This window comes from Emydura macquarii, unplaced genomic scaffold (assembly GCF_026122565.2).
Source record: "Emydura macquarii macquarii isolate MOO-44397 ecotype Brisbane River unplaced genomic scaffold, CSIRO-AGI_Emac_v2 contig_3647, whole genome shotgun sequence".
In the NCBI taxonomy this organism is placed as follows: Eukaryota; Metazoa; Chordata; order Testudines; family Chelidae; genus Emydura; species Emydura macquarii.
The window spans coordinates 1,421-16,001 of NW_027133784.1; the positions used below are offsets into that span (position 1 = coordinate 1,421).

A 14,581-nucleotide genomic window follows, 5' to 3' on the forward strand; every position below is an offset into this window, starting at 1 on the left:
GCCATTCCAAATGTCAATGATTAATCCCTCTCTCTGTTAAAAATTTGTAATTAGAATTTGTGTGGCTTTAGCGTCGAACTATTGGTTCTTGTTCTGCCTTTCTCTGCTAGGTACCTCATATTTTCTCTCCAAGAAGGGGAGGAAGAAAAAGATAGTAGGACATAGGCTCCTAAGTCACCTAGGTGTTTTTGAAAATTTGGTCCCAAGTACTCAAGGCATACCCCAACGTGCTGCAGTGTGTCTGGCTTTTCAGGTGTTTGCCATATTTCCCATGACTTATGACATGACCTTGTGTGCTCTCAGAATTCACCAGGAGAAATCTACCTGTTCCAAATCTATTCATACCAGTCAGCAACACCATCTCAAATGGAGTGGGGTCGCTCTTGGGGTCGATCAATCTCTTTGTGTATTCAGGTGTAATCCAGGGCTCTGACTCGATGACGTGGAATAGGTTTCCTTTGCCTGGCAGGCCTTTTGGGGGTGTTATGAAAACAGTTCAACCAACACTTCTAATAATAAGAGAGAGAATTGGGTGTCTGTAGTAGCTGACTTTTATACTGCAAGAAACTTGAAAGCCTGTATCCCACTTGCAGCAGGAACCCGTCCCTTACCTGCCACGTAGTTTTCTGTTTGTTTCCTGCCAGATTTGCTAATCGTTAGGATAGTTTTGTTGCAATAAAACCTCTCTCCCTCATAGCCCATCTGCTCTTAGTTGATCCTGTAGGGAAGTTGTAAATCTAGACACGACGACATATCTGTTTCTATGGCAACTGACTGATGTGACAAACACACGATTGTGATGTCACAAATATAAGATCACTATAGGTTCAAACAGAAAGAGGTTCAGTAGTAAGGAAGATATCCCCTTGGACCCAAATGCCTGAAGTACAGATAATAACAGGGGGAGGGGAGTAGAGAGTCAGAAAATGACCTCTCCTATAGAAATGTTCCTTTCACCCTCCCCCCTCCCCAACTTTTTGCTGCAGTGCGAAATTCCAGTTCTAATATAATTAGACATAATAGCAGTACGTAGTACTGTTACAATGCCGGTGGGTGCAGATGACTTGTCTCCTCTCCTACTCCCACTCTTACTGCCATCAATGAAGCTTGCACTGGGACCAGGGACAAACGTTGTGGGAGAAAAGGTGAGGGTGAGCCCTAGGTACGCAGTGCATCATTTTTATCCCAATGGGGGAAAATCATTATTCCCATTTCCCAGATGGGGCAACTGAATAAAGTGAAGCACAAAGGGATGAAATGTTTACCCAGGGCCCCAGAGAGAGAGACTGTCGGCGCTTGTGATTAAAACTAGAGAGCCTGACTCCCAGCCCCATGCTTCAGTCCCTGCCTCTGCCTCTGAGCTGTGAATACCATTTTAGAATGCTGGACACAAGTGGAGCCAGCTGATTAGCTGTCAGGGATGTCAACCCAGTTCCCAGCAAATGTGTGTCTCATTCTATGGTATTTTTGCATCTAATTGCATTTCCTAACCACAGTAAAATACAGCAGGCCAAGCATTTCAAGGGAATTACTGCCCTTTTCAGCCTGGTGCCCTAATAGCACCACCTACCGTGTGCTCTGATCACCCATGGAAGGCCCTCCATGTTTTGTTTGCTTTCATCCAACTCACCCTGGGGAGGGGGTGGCTGTGTACTGGGTCAAGGTTCAGTACCACCTGATTAGATTAGTTGCTTCCTGGTGAAATAATCCTATTCTGTTTGATCACGGATGTTTTCTGCACGGAACTCATCTCTCTCGGCACACGAAGCTGCTTGCCTCTGAACCTGTCTTAGAAAAATAATCACTTTCCACTGCCAATTTGTCAAGTATTCAGACTAATAACCCCTCACCGCTGCTGTCCCAGGGAAAGCTGCCTTGCTAGCTGGAAAACTTGGCGTGGAATTTGCTAATTGTGACACTGAGCATTGGACTGGAACTCTAGGGGCAGCTTTATAAAGCACCAGTTGGGTGCCTTTAAAACTCTGGCTCCCTAGTTAGTGTCTGTAGAACTATTTATCCCATTAAATGTTCAGTGAAGTGTAATGTAATGAATTTCTACATAGATATGCCTCCCTGCCCCCACAGAGCACTCGCAGCTGACCTCCTCTCCATAGCCCATCCTGATTTAGACAGGAGCATTCGCTGTAGCATACATGGCAAGTGTGGAAGGTATGAAGTATCAAAGTGAGGACAGCCTTCTACCAGCGTCTGCTTGTGAGATGCACAGTCAGCCCCGTGGTGGAACCACAAGCAGGGCCCGTAGCCTTGGGCTGTGCCTCTGTGAACCAAGGCCACCACTGAATAAGCTTCCCAGTGCCTGGGCTGATCTGTGGGGCAGAGAGTTCTGCAGCATTCTTGCAGAGGGTTAGCCCGAGAAGGACGTTTAGTGACCTGGATAGTTAGAATCCTGATGTCTGCAGATTTGGGAGGCACTTGGTCACTGGACCATCCTGCAGCTTAATAGGCAGTTCTTGCTGACACTGTGTCAGATTTCACCAGCTTTGAAAACTGAAACCTGGAGAATGCAGATGTGTTTTGATCTCTGCTTTTCTCCTTTTGTGCTTTATACACAGTGTATTGATGTAATATAAAACCGAGATAATCCGTGGCAATTCTTTACATGCCTGGGCCTTTGCCGTCCCTCTCAAGTCCGGGTGGTAAGAAGCTGAGAGCATCTGTAACAATCGTTGTGCTCTTTCTTTTCACGTGTGCTTATTTCTCTTCTTTTGTAAAAACACAACTTCATTACTGAGCTACGAAGCTGTGCCAGCATTTGGTCTGGCTTCAGAGAGTGACTGGAAGGACCTACTCAGATATGGAGATGCATTTGCTTTTCTAGGCATTTCCTACAGTGCCTCCTTTGGTGAACGACTCAGAATAACGTAGCAGAAGGTTTTGCAAGTGTGTGCGCGATGCATGTTTGCTTCACCTCGTGTGATCGATGCCTCTGTAGAGGTAACCAACTGTTCTGAGGCTGCGTAGTGCCACCCTAGCCAGCCTGCAGAATTCAGCTGTTCCTTTCTTCCATGAATCACCCAACTCTCTTTCTCTCCTTTCCCCCTTGTTTCCTTTCCCAGGGTCTGTGGGGACCCCGCTGCCAGGGGTGGAAGTGCGCGTTGCCACGGAGAGTTTGAGAAGGGAAGATCCATCCTACATCATCCACGCTCAAGGAGATGAACGTGACACAAAGGTAGCATGCAGCCATGCTGTCTGCTTCGGTCTCTTGTATCTGCCTCTCTGTGACTACCTGCTGGGGTCCCCAGAGCTGTGAGTCACTGTGTTGTTCCTCCCAGCTTCAGCAAGTGGGAGCTTTGCTGCTGCTAAGCTGTGTGCGCCAGCTCCCAGAAACACCAGATTGTCTGCCTGGCCAGCAACCGGTTTAGGACTCTTTGGGTCACTCCCTCAGTGGAAAGGATGAAAAATCTTCTCCCCTTCCCCAGAGATGCAGAAAGAGGCTGACACTCTTTTGCTATTCCCAGTAACTCTGTGATATTAGTAATTCTCGTCTCTTTATTGAGTGCCATATTCTGATGTGGCATTGGGAGCTTTTTAAGAGCAGGTTAGACAAACACCTGTCTGGGGTGGTCTAGCTAATATTTAGTCCTGCCTCACTGCAGGAGACTGGCCTGGATGACTTCTCATGGTCCCTTCAGTCCTACATTTCTAGGATTCTGTGATGATTCTGTGTGTGGCACTTTATAGACCCAACAATTTGCTGTCCTTGCCCTGAGGAGCTTGCTGCATACAGGGGTGATGTCCAAGAGAGGGCTGACATCTGATGCAGAAGGTAACGGGAGGCCATTGAAGGGAATTCAGGATCTGCCAGATGTGATCAGCAGCAGAACAGGCATGGTCAATGTTTCGTATCTGCCCTCTTGCCAGGGTCTGAGGTAAAATGTTGGAGGAAATAGGAGGAGGAGGTCTGAGTAGTGCAGGTGTAAGATGATCAGGGCTGTGGTGGGTATGGAATGGACAGGGCAGATTTTGGAGTTGCTGTAGAGGGAAATCCTTCTGGATTTGTTGTGAAGACACAGTTCATACAACTTCATGTGCTCAGCTGAGCTCCAGGCGTACCTCCTGGTCACGATTCAGAGGCACCACCAAAAGGTGGAACTGACGGCTGAGCCTCCTCTAAAGTGACACTTCTAGAGACACCTCCTACTGCAGCTGTGAGCAGGGTTACATGGGGTGATGGGAAAACGCTCAAACCCGCTCCTTGCTAAGCTGCACTAGTGCTATGCCAGTGCTGGGTGATTTCCCTGAAACTGCCAGTGCAGATGCAGCCCCACAGAGTAATGTAGGTTTGGAGCAGCAGGCAGAGTACAGCTTAGACATACCACCATCCTCCTCCTCCCCTTGCCCCGAAAAACAAACAAGCAAGGGTTTGATTTCCAGTGTGCCCTTCACCGGGCTTCCTTTTTTGTGTCCTCATTGTCAGTGTGATTCGTGTCACTTACTGTAGCTCGATAACCACCTGACTGGCAGGTTCATTCAAGTAAACAGATGTGTATGTGAGAGGAATTACACCAACACCCACTTATGTACCCTATGAGGGTGTAAAACAGGGAGGCCAGTCTTTGAAAGTTGATCCTAGATGATAGAATGATAAAGAGTTACTGCACCTATTAGTAAACCAGGTTAGTTTCTCCTGTAGCCATGTAGATGCCAGGGGTTCTAGTGGAGTTCCTGATGGGTATAGGAAATACCTGCTTACCCTGCTATTATAACTACTGGTGAAAAGTTAAAGGAGAACTTCTTAACTCTGGCTCCTGTAAATCAGGATTGAGGTGGTTGTCTGTGCTGGATCCTGGCTGGAAGAGCTAGACTGAGGTGCATCTGCATAGGCGTGGTCTACACTTACCAGATTTGCCGCTCTCAGTGAAGACGTACCCCCGGTGAGGTGGCCAGAACTGGAACAGCACTGAGGGAGATGTGTAGCTGTGCTGAAATCCATTTGAAGGGCTGTGTGTGGGAAGCTCATGTTACCCCTACCCTCAGTGTGCCGGGCTCCAGCCAGCACTGTGACTCATTTTCATTTGTATAAAAATTCACTATATTAAATGAGAGAGGTTAAAAAAAAATGACCATGTGAGCAGTTTAACGTGAGAAGCTGAGTCTCATTTTTGTTATTTCATTGGTAGACAGAGCCTGGAAATACTGTTACCATTCTTATTTCTGACTCCTCACCTTAGAGTTTGATGTTGGCCCTTTTTCACTTGCATTGGATGGAGATATGAAATGTAAACTATTTGTCCAAATACAATTTTAATAAGGATCCCTTAACACTATTCACCCTGAAGGATCCCAATGCACTTTACAAATTAGATCTAAAGTATAAGAATCCTTCACCTGTTACAGAAATCAGTCACCTCTGTGGTGAAATGTGGGCACTGGTTTTAATTTACAGGTGAACGAAATCGATGTTTGGTTTTTGTTTTATTTTTGCGAAGTTCTGGACCAAAGCTAGGCTGGCTGTGCACCCACGTTCTCCTCTAGTCCCTTTCTGGTCACTGGATCTGGTTTTATTTAAAGGGAAAGCAGCGGAGAATGGGAGTCCAGACTTCATGTAGTTAAACCTCAGTCGTCTTAGCCTGGCTCATGTCCCCCTGTGGTTTCAGAGAAGTGAGACTTTGTATTGTATGGTTCTGAACTGGCTGGGTTTACATATCAGGGACCATAGATTACCCCTTTGCACCTGGCTGTCACCTCCTTCCAATTATTGATCACTGGGCATCACATACTGTATATCCTACCAACCCAATTCAGCCCTGGTGTAAGCGGTTGGAGTACATGTTAAAGTCTAAATCAGGGTAGTCAATAGGTGAACTGCAGGCCAAATCCAGACTGCCAGATGCTTTTGAATGGACCACAAAGTCCTTTTATTTACTTATTTTCATTATTGTTATTATTTTTGTCTTATTTTCTCTGGAGTCTGGACCTTGACTATACATTGACCAAGACATTTGGACCTTGACAGAATATAATAGGTTATCCCTGGCCAAAAAAGAATTGGTTACCTCTGGTCTAAATGCTCATTTACAGTCGCTGGGAGCTGCACTTGCTTACCCCAGCACTGAAATTGGCCCCAGCCCTCTAGCTGATGCCTGGCTCATGGCTGACTTTCCATCAAAGTCTCCCTAGGGCCTTTTGAATGTTCTGGTGAGTTTGCAAGATGTCTGACTCTGAATGTACAGCGAGACAGAGATGTTTGCCTCTGGGTATTGTCCTGATCATCCTTCTAGTGTGAGTCCAAACAGCTGTCCCTGTCTCACACGCACTGCCCCTTTGCCCAGCCTTTCAATCTATTATTTCCATAGCCTGGCTGGAAGTTTCTGAATAACTGTACCTAGCTCATCTAAGGAAGGAAGACGGCCCCATCTGCCTACGCCTGTCCTTTGAGGTAGTCCCTGTACTAATGGGGCTGGACTAGGAGATGGCTTTGTTTGTTACTTACAGGTACTTCCAGTCTGCCCCATTGCTAACAGATTATTTCCAAGGGCAAAGTGTAGCAGCATACTACTGTACTTGTCAGGAGACTCTGTGACCGAGATGGGATATGCTTTGAGTGCATATCTCCATGGATTAAAATCACTGAGGTTCCAGGAGCTTAATATTCTTCTGTGGAAGCAGCCAGCCTGAGCAGTGTGACTTGATATTCCATGGCTATGCTGTCCGCCAGGTGCTAGTCACCTGACAAGCTCAGAGACTCTCACTGTGCACCTGTTCTGCTGCAAACAGCAGTGGCATTGGCAGAGAGACAGAGAGAAAGTATGTGTATGTCCTAAATTAACAATATCATTTAACTACTTCCTGCCTGCAGTGACACACTGGAAGCCTCAACGAATGCTTGTTTCTGGGCTGCTGAGCTGTAGCTTGTGTGCTGTGTGCACATATTTGTTTAATAAGTGATATCAACACAGAGTATTTCAGTGAAACGTGCTTAAAATAGAAAAGGCCTGGCAGCCCAAATGCCCATCACACCCTAACGATCAAAAGGAACAGGCCTGGCTTTGTTTATGATGAAAAGGGGGATCTGGTTTGCTGATGAGGCTTTCCAGCCATCATGTGTCTTTCCCAGAGATCAGGACTCAGGCTGGGACTCCAAGAGTCCTGGGTTCCAACCCTGGTTCTGCCACTACAGTGGCTGGCGAGCTTGGCAAATCACTTAACTTTCTGTGGTTCCCTCCTTTGTGAAATGGGAATAGAAATATTTACTTCCCTCTCTCCCAGGAGGGTTCAGAGCCGTAATTAAGTGGGTTGAGGACTTTGAGATCCTTGTATGTAAGCCAAAAGGAGAAGGAAGCCAGGCAAGGGCAAAGTAATAAAAAGAGGCAGATAAGCAAGCGTTGAAGAACAATAAAAATGGCAGTCGGATAAGGGTTAAACAACAAAGCCCGTGCAATGTAGGAAAGGAGGTCGCTTCCCATGCTTCTCTGTTTATGTAGGTGTTTGATTTTGATTGGGAAATCCATCAATAAGCACCCGTCCTAGCTCCGGGCACTGTTCTGTGTTTTGATGTTCACAACATGAAAAATGTCATCTAATGACCTGCTCATCCCACTCTGGGAAATAAACACCTACCAACAACCAGAACAGTATAATAAAGACATGCAGATGATCTGCTTTGATTCTAAGACTTTCAGGGCAAGGACCTCTCCTGTATGAAAAGCACAGTGCTTTTCGGTGGTGCTATACTAATAATGATGCTGCTGCTATAGAAATGCATTGAAGGGACACCAAGCTGTGTTGGGAGACAAGTGCCCCTTATATACATGGTACAGCACTTTGGTGAGCATGCAGAGAGTTAAAGATGAGGTTGGTGGGGAAAGTGACTACCTTGGGCGGGTGCTAATGAAAAATTGCAGACTGAGACAGTTAGGCATACAGTGGTCTCTCCTGAACCATTCTCTGTTTCCCCGTGAGAAGGTGATCCTCCTGATTGGGGTTAGGCAAGTCGTCAGGACCATCCGTGAGGGAGTCACACTTCAGCTGTGCCGTGTGAATAACCAGAACCGTTCTGTCCTCACTGTTTTCTGCAAACCGAAAAAGAGGCGGCATTTGCCAAGTAAATTATTTGCTACAGATTCTTTACTTAGCTGTACGAAATGTTACACAGTCGTTGCCTTGTCCTGCTCGTGTTTGGTATCCCATCCTCAGAAAGCAAGGTGACAGACTTTCTCTGAGCTATTTGTCCTCAATACAAATAGTTGACCTTGTCTTGTTAAATGGGGCAGGGGGAGTTATTTTGTTTTCTGTTAAACATTCACCCTTCAGACACCTTTGTGCTTCCGGCTGAAGTGAAGGATGCAAACAGAATTCAGAGACGTATCTCAAAGCTGAAATACTGTCTGGTCTCCCACAGATGGTATAGAAGGAAGGGTGTGGGGGGGGTGTTAGTGCTGGAGGGGGAGGGAAAGATTTCCACTTTGTAGTCTGGTAACTGTACAGTATTGCAACGAGGGACTGATGCAGTTTGCAAAGCTGGTTTCTGGCACGCCCTGAAGATCAATAATCTACTTAGCTGAAATTTTGCTGTATTTCTTTGTTCCTTCTCTTTTTTTTCCCTTTCCCTTCATTAGAGTGTTGGATTCCGTTGGTAAATATGACTCCATCAGTCGGATATCCTTTTAACCCCAATGCTTATCTCTTTGCTTTTCCAGTCCTCTTTGCGCTGAGCAGGAAGTCTGGGGAGGGCAGTTCTGGGGTTGGGATTGTTGCGGGTTGGCTCTTTGGATCACTTCCCGGCCGATGCTGGTTGTATATTGATGCACACCCCCTGGATTGAGGAGTAGTTTCCCTCTCTGAATCAACTCCATGGCTCCTGGTTTCTTCATTGCTGTTGGCTCAGGACTGTTCATGTCGTGCTCCGCAAATGCTGCTGCAGAACCAAGGTCCCACGTTACATTTCTTTCTCGGACGTCGTGCTGAAGGGGGAAGTGGTACCTGTTATGGCAAAGGCCAGACTAATGGGTTAGCTTGCTGGTTTTCCTTTTTCCCCTTATTCAGTTCTCAGCGAATGTGGCTCGGCTCGTTAACCTGGCGACCCCACTGACATGCTGGGGTGTGATGGGAATGCAGAGTTAAAGGAGACTTGCTGCAGGTTTGCTCTGAGAGGACCCTAGGTGCCTCAGGCAGAGTTGGCTCAGTAGGTGGCCCTGTCCCTCTGAGTTAGCCCTGAACAGGGAGCAGGCTGGTACTGGGGGCGCAGCATGAAACAGGCAAAGAAGGTCCTAACTCTCTAGTATTTAAGCATCCGGAGGCACTTCTGTTAACTGGCGTTACGGCGAAGTCTGACTCCCGGAATGTCTTCCGCACTTCCCATTTGAGATCACAGTCCTCACTTCCTCTCCGAAGCGGTTGTGCAGCGTGGCTGAATGTTACGAACCAGCTGCCACGTTCCACCTGAGAAGTGGGCTCATTGCAGCGGTTGGTCAAGTGATCCCTAGACATCCCGTAGCTACCTCCCCAGGAGCTGGGAGGGTTAATGTTTCTAACGCACTTTGAGATCTTTGGAGGAAAGTTGTAGAATTGCCTGTTCTGATGATTAGACCTTTGCGACAGCAGCAGCTCTGAACCTGTTGCTGCTATAGATGAGCTGGGCCGTCCCAGCCTTTGTGGCCATGGCCGCTTGCCCAAGAAGCAGTCATGAATGATTACCTGCCCTAAGCAGCTGCCCGTTGTGCCTGTATGTCTGAGCCAAGTGTGGGTTATCAGCATGTCCTGTGCTAATTCGGAGCTGAGTTGAACCGGAGAGGCTGGATGCGTGGAAGAGGACTGCTATCCTGGCCGCCTAACCTCCCCGCTAAAGCTCCCTCTTTTGACCTGGGGGCTTCCCTCCTACTTTTCTTTAGTCCTGCACCTGTGACCGTTGCTCACACGAGGCTCTTGCTTCCCCGGGGCGTGGGTACTGTGTGCAGGAAAGGGTTACTTTTTTCCAGCTTTGAGTATTTCAATTTGCTTTGTTCTGTGCAATGCATATTTCATATGCTGTAGCTTCCCAGCTGGCACAAGCCTGTAAACCTTGTAAGCGTATTGGGTATTGTCTCTCTCTCTTTATTTATTTATTTGGGGGGGGTTCAAATTGCTCACTTACGCGAGAGCCAAACCCCAGTCCCTGACAATAGGGGTCTATCAATAGATAAATGGTTTCACAGCTGTATATAATGCTACCCTCTAACCAGGGCTTTTATGGCAAGTAATTTTCTTGTGATGAGGCTGCAAAGAGAGCTACGTGGGACGTATGGGTCGTGAGGAGCTGGCAGCAGGAGGACGCTGCAGCTATGGGGCTTTGCCTTTCCCTTTTTTCAAGATCGTAATGATCTCGTTGTTTATCCATATGCAAGCTGTCGTTCTGGATGGGAAACGGTGCTGCTCTGGCCATGCCTCCCCTCCGCCACCAGTGTCTCCTGGCCCCATCCCTCCGGCTCCCCTTCACGTCTCTGCCATCTGTTAGGAGCACGCTGACTGCTGCCTACTCCTGCATATAGACACAGAAGAGGAGCAGAGTTGTGGGTCGTCGCCAGACGCCAGATAACACATCCCACCATTGGGGGCTGCCCCCTCTGCCTTCCCCGTGTCCGTGTGTACAGGGGAGGGGGAAGAGGTGTGTCTCTTGTTCATATCAATCTAAAATCTTCACAGAGCCAGGGGAGAAGCTACTTGGCGACTAGAGGTATTTGACACCCCCTTTGAAGAGCTCGCCTGGGAAGAGCGCAGGCTTCCTTTCGGGGCTGCCCTTCCAGGGCCCAGTCCTGCAAGATACTGAGGGGCTGAGTGGCCTTAACTCCAGTCGAAGTGATGGTGCTCAGCACCGCGCAGGATTGAGCCCCAGATGAGAGCACAGTCAGAAAAGTAACTTTGTGTAGATGATTCTATGGTCCCTGGGAGCATCATATCTGGCTCTGCTCCCTTTGTATGGTCAGTCCCATCTCCTGCCTTTTCTGACAACAATAAATTCTTGCTACTTCTCTCTCCAGCTAGCCCTGCAGAACCAAGACAGCAATGGAAGCGGGAGGTGGGGTCTCTCCTGGTTTCCACAACAGTCGAATTACATTCTGAATGCAGATTCAATATTCCTGGTGTTGAGGCGTGTCATGGAAGGGTCTCGGGGAGGGTTTGCAGCACTGACCACTAGAGACACCATTTTGTGACTTCTAAACTGCGTCGCTTTGATCAGGAATCACTGAGACAGAAGACACCTGGAGCCCCATAGTGTCACTGTACAAAGCATAACAGCACTTTAAAATGCCACGTGTCCTCCCAGCGTACCCAGGATGTCTTGTGCTGCGAGCATTCTAGTGGGCAGACAAGCCTTCTCTGAGATTTCTGGTTTCTTTAAGGGGCCTCAGTTTACAAAGCCATAAACCGTATTTCTAAATGAATGTTAAAAATAAAATTGGCTGGTTATACTTTAATACAGAGGGCAGTTGCCATCCCATGGCCATATATTTTACTGTCCTGAAACCTAGGGAGTTGTAATCCTTTGAAGCTGCACTGGGACACGTTTTCGACATATGTGCAGCGCTTTTCTTTTACTAAACATTTCATTTACTGAGAATGTGGGAAATGTATTTTCCCTTCTCTCAAGAGTTCGTGTTATGGATAGAAGGGGAGGCCAAACTTTTCCATAAGGGGATGAGTTGGCATGTTATAGGTAGGAGGGGACAGCCATTTTCTGTACGTTTCAGCAGAGAGCACCAGTCTTTTCCTTGAAGGATTGGGATCTCTTGCTGTGGGTGAAAGGGGGGAGCAGTATTCTCCTGTGTAGACAGATGTTTCACGCTGCAGATTGAAAAGAGAAGCCTCTTCCTGTGTGAGGGGGTGATTTTGTGAGTGGGTGGAAGCAAGGGAAGCCGCTTTCTGTGGAAGCTGGTTATGTGATGATAGCCACTTGCAGGGCTCATTACACTGAAAAGGAGAATGTGTGTGAGCTCCCTGAGAGGAGATCCGGCATTCATCTGCACGGCTCTGCAATGGGGGTAGAGTTGCAAAGCTCGTTCGCTGTGGCAGCCCTGTTCAGTTGGTGTGTGCTATAGTTCTGGAAGCTTGCCAGCACCCGTGTGGATAGTGTTCTGTGATGTAATGTTTTGTTACTGAAATGCCTTCCCAGCCTGACACTTCCATGGTATTTCTGATAGTGAAAGCCAGTGGGAGCTGCACCCCAATCGCTGGTTGGAAACGTTTAGGCGTTTTTACAGAACATTTATTGTTCTCTGTGCGTCGTGTATGATGTGCTGCGTGTGGCTCTTGCATTGGGCCAGAAGTCCCTCTGCTATTGGGGTGCAAAAGCACGGCCTAGGAGTAAGCTAGAGAGGGAGCTATTCCCCTGCTCGCCTGGTTGGTGGAGTCAGAGAACGAAGTGTGGTTATGGGGTGGGGGTTGGAAGTCTGGAAAGAGGGAGGCGATGTGCAAGACACTCCACTTACCGTAGTTGTCCGTTATTCTGCTAAGGAAGGTTGATCTGCAGAACACAGGCCTCTGCTCAGATAATTCGCTGTATACCTGAAATTCCCCTTGCTTGCAGAATCAGCATTGTGCAGTGGGGGAAATCCCAGAATAGGTTGATCCTTGCTGGTACAGGGGGAGTTACACTCCAGGCCTCTGAGCTTTTAATGCGTCTCTCAAACAATTCGCATCCATTTTTCACACGCTGCGGGAGTCCCTTTGTGGGACAACATAAATATTTCGTGTCTGAGAGAGAACCTGGTTTTCATCTTTGCTGGTGAGTAGTCTCTAGACACAGACTTTAAGAACATAATTTTCAGTATAGATACATAACCTCTCACACAACATCCATACGGGGCGTTTTGCAATGGTCTCGATGACCGGTGTGCGACTGGCTTTTATTTGAGACCTCACATGACACTATTTGGTGCAGTGGAGCATACATGCCAGACCCAGAGAACTGTGCACTCTTTCTGCACCCCTTGCTGGCTGGCATTAAAAGGCTTTTGGGTCACAGATTGGTCTGTGCTGGGGTTAGGGGAGTTAGCACTCTAGGCCACTGAGGGTTAATGCATCTCTCAACCAGTTCTCATCCCTTGTGATCCAAGACCTGTTCAGAAAAATAAAACTGTTGATTTGCTTGTTTAAAGTTTCTCTCGTCAATGTTGTGAGTGAGATTAGTGCGAGTGAAAGGGAAGGGCTGCTAGCACTGGCCTGAGTCAGGCATGTTGTGGGGAGGCAGATGGTTAGTGCAAGCTTCGCACAAGAGGCAGTAACTTGAAGTGCGTTTAACTTACTGTGAACAGGGCAGGAGAAGGTGCATCCTTGGGATGGATGTGAGCGAGGACCAGGTCGTGATTTGGAGACCTGGGAGCAGGAGGGCATACTGCATAGTAGGTGAATGAGAAAAAAAACCAACCAAGACTGGGGAAGAGAGCTGAGCAGACATTGAGGCTGAGTCACTGGCAGAATGGGGTCGCGAAGTGGGTGGAACATGACCTGAGCTGTGTGTTCTTGAATGTGGGCTGGATGAGACTTGTCACACGCATGCTTGTGACATAGCTCAGATTGTAGAGGTCGGCTTATGCGTTAACCTGCAGAGCCACCACCTGCAGTATCTCCTTTCTGCCCACCTCAACTTCTAAGTAAGGCTTATGGAAAAGCAAACAGCGGCAGGATGTTAATTGATTCTTTGTCTGGTTCCCAGAGAGACTGCCTGCCTGCCCGCCCCCAGCGCAGAATCAAACAGGCATTGCAAGTGCACCTCAGCAATCTCTCTCTAATGAACGGGGCACGGGGAGTGGGAAGATGTGCTGACATCTCACCTCATGTATTATTTTCTGAAGACTGCGAACAAAAAAGATGGCACTATGCAGTGTGGAGCTGTTGGCATTTCTGGAAGAATGTTACACTTCTCATTGAGGGTGTTAATGTAGATCAAGCAGTTTTTTTGTCCATAACATAATTGCAAAGGTGACTGACCTTTCTTAGACGAGGTTGTTTACTGTGGTTCTTGCGAGATCACTTGGCATCAATCAGTGCAGTAACGTTTAAAGATCAGCATCACTGGAAAATACAGAGATTTGCTTTTGTGTTTCAAGTATAGCAGCAATTGCCCTAAGTAGAAGGTTTGTTTTTAAGTGAAAACACTGAGTGTCAGTCTTGCTTTTGCCCCTTTGCTTTTAAATTTATAACCTTCCAAAATGAAAAGTAAATTGATTGTGTTATTCCCAGTCCTTTTATGAAGAGTTAACATGGCAAAAACAGATGTGAAATGTGGCCTTGTAGATTAGTCTGGGCTTTGGGTTTTTTTGCTCTGTGTTCTCTCCCTAAGGAGCAGAAAACTGCCTTCCTCCAAGAAGAAGAAAATTGTACTGTGTCTAAATTGCCTCCTGCTTGCCTTCTGCAGGATGCTGCAGGGCTCAGCGCTCATAGGAAAGATAATGCATGCACAAAAACATGGAACTTAATGGGGAATGTTTAATTATGAATGTCTCTTTGTGAAAACCGATTGCCTAGGAGACTGGTAATATGCTAGCGAACCTTTTACCACTAGGACATCAGCTGAAATCTGGCCCAGGTAGACAGTGATTAAAAGGTGCCGTCGGATGGCTGGTTTGTGCACAATGAGTTGATG

At 47.4% G+C, this 14,581-nt stretch overlaps 1 protein-coding gene across 1 annotated transcript in view; it reads left to right on the forward strand.

Annotated features, from left to right (window-relative positions):
• The first annotated feature begins 2,153 nt into the window (after positions 1-2,153).
• LOC137145798 (malonate--CoA ligase ACSF3, mitochondrial-like) overlaps positions 2,154-14,581 on the forward strand; it is a 63,308-nt gene continuing 50,880 nt past the window's right edge. Inside the window, exons 1-2 of the mRNA XM_067536722.1 lie at positions 2,154-2,169; positions 3,078-3,190. Of these exons, the coding sequence (XP_067392823.1) occupies positions 2,154-2,169; positions 3,078-3,190 (129 nt within the window). The remainder of the gene's footprint in view (positions 2,170-3,077; positions 3,191-14,581) is intronic.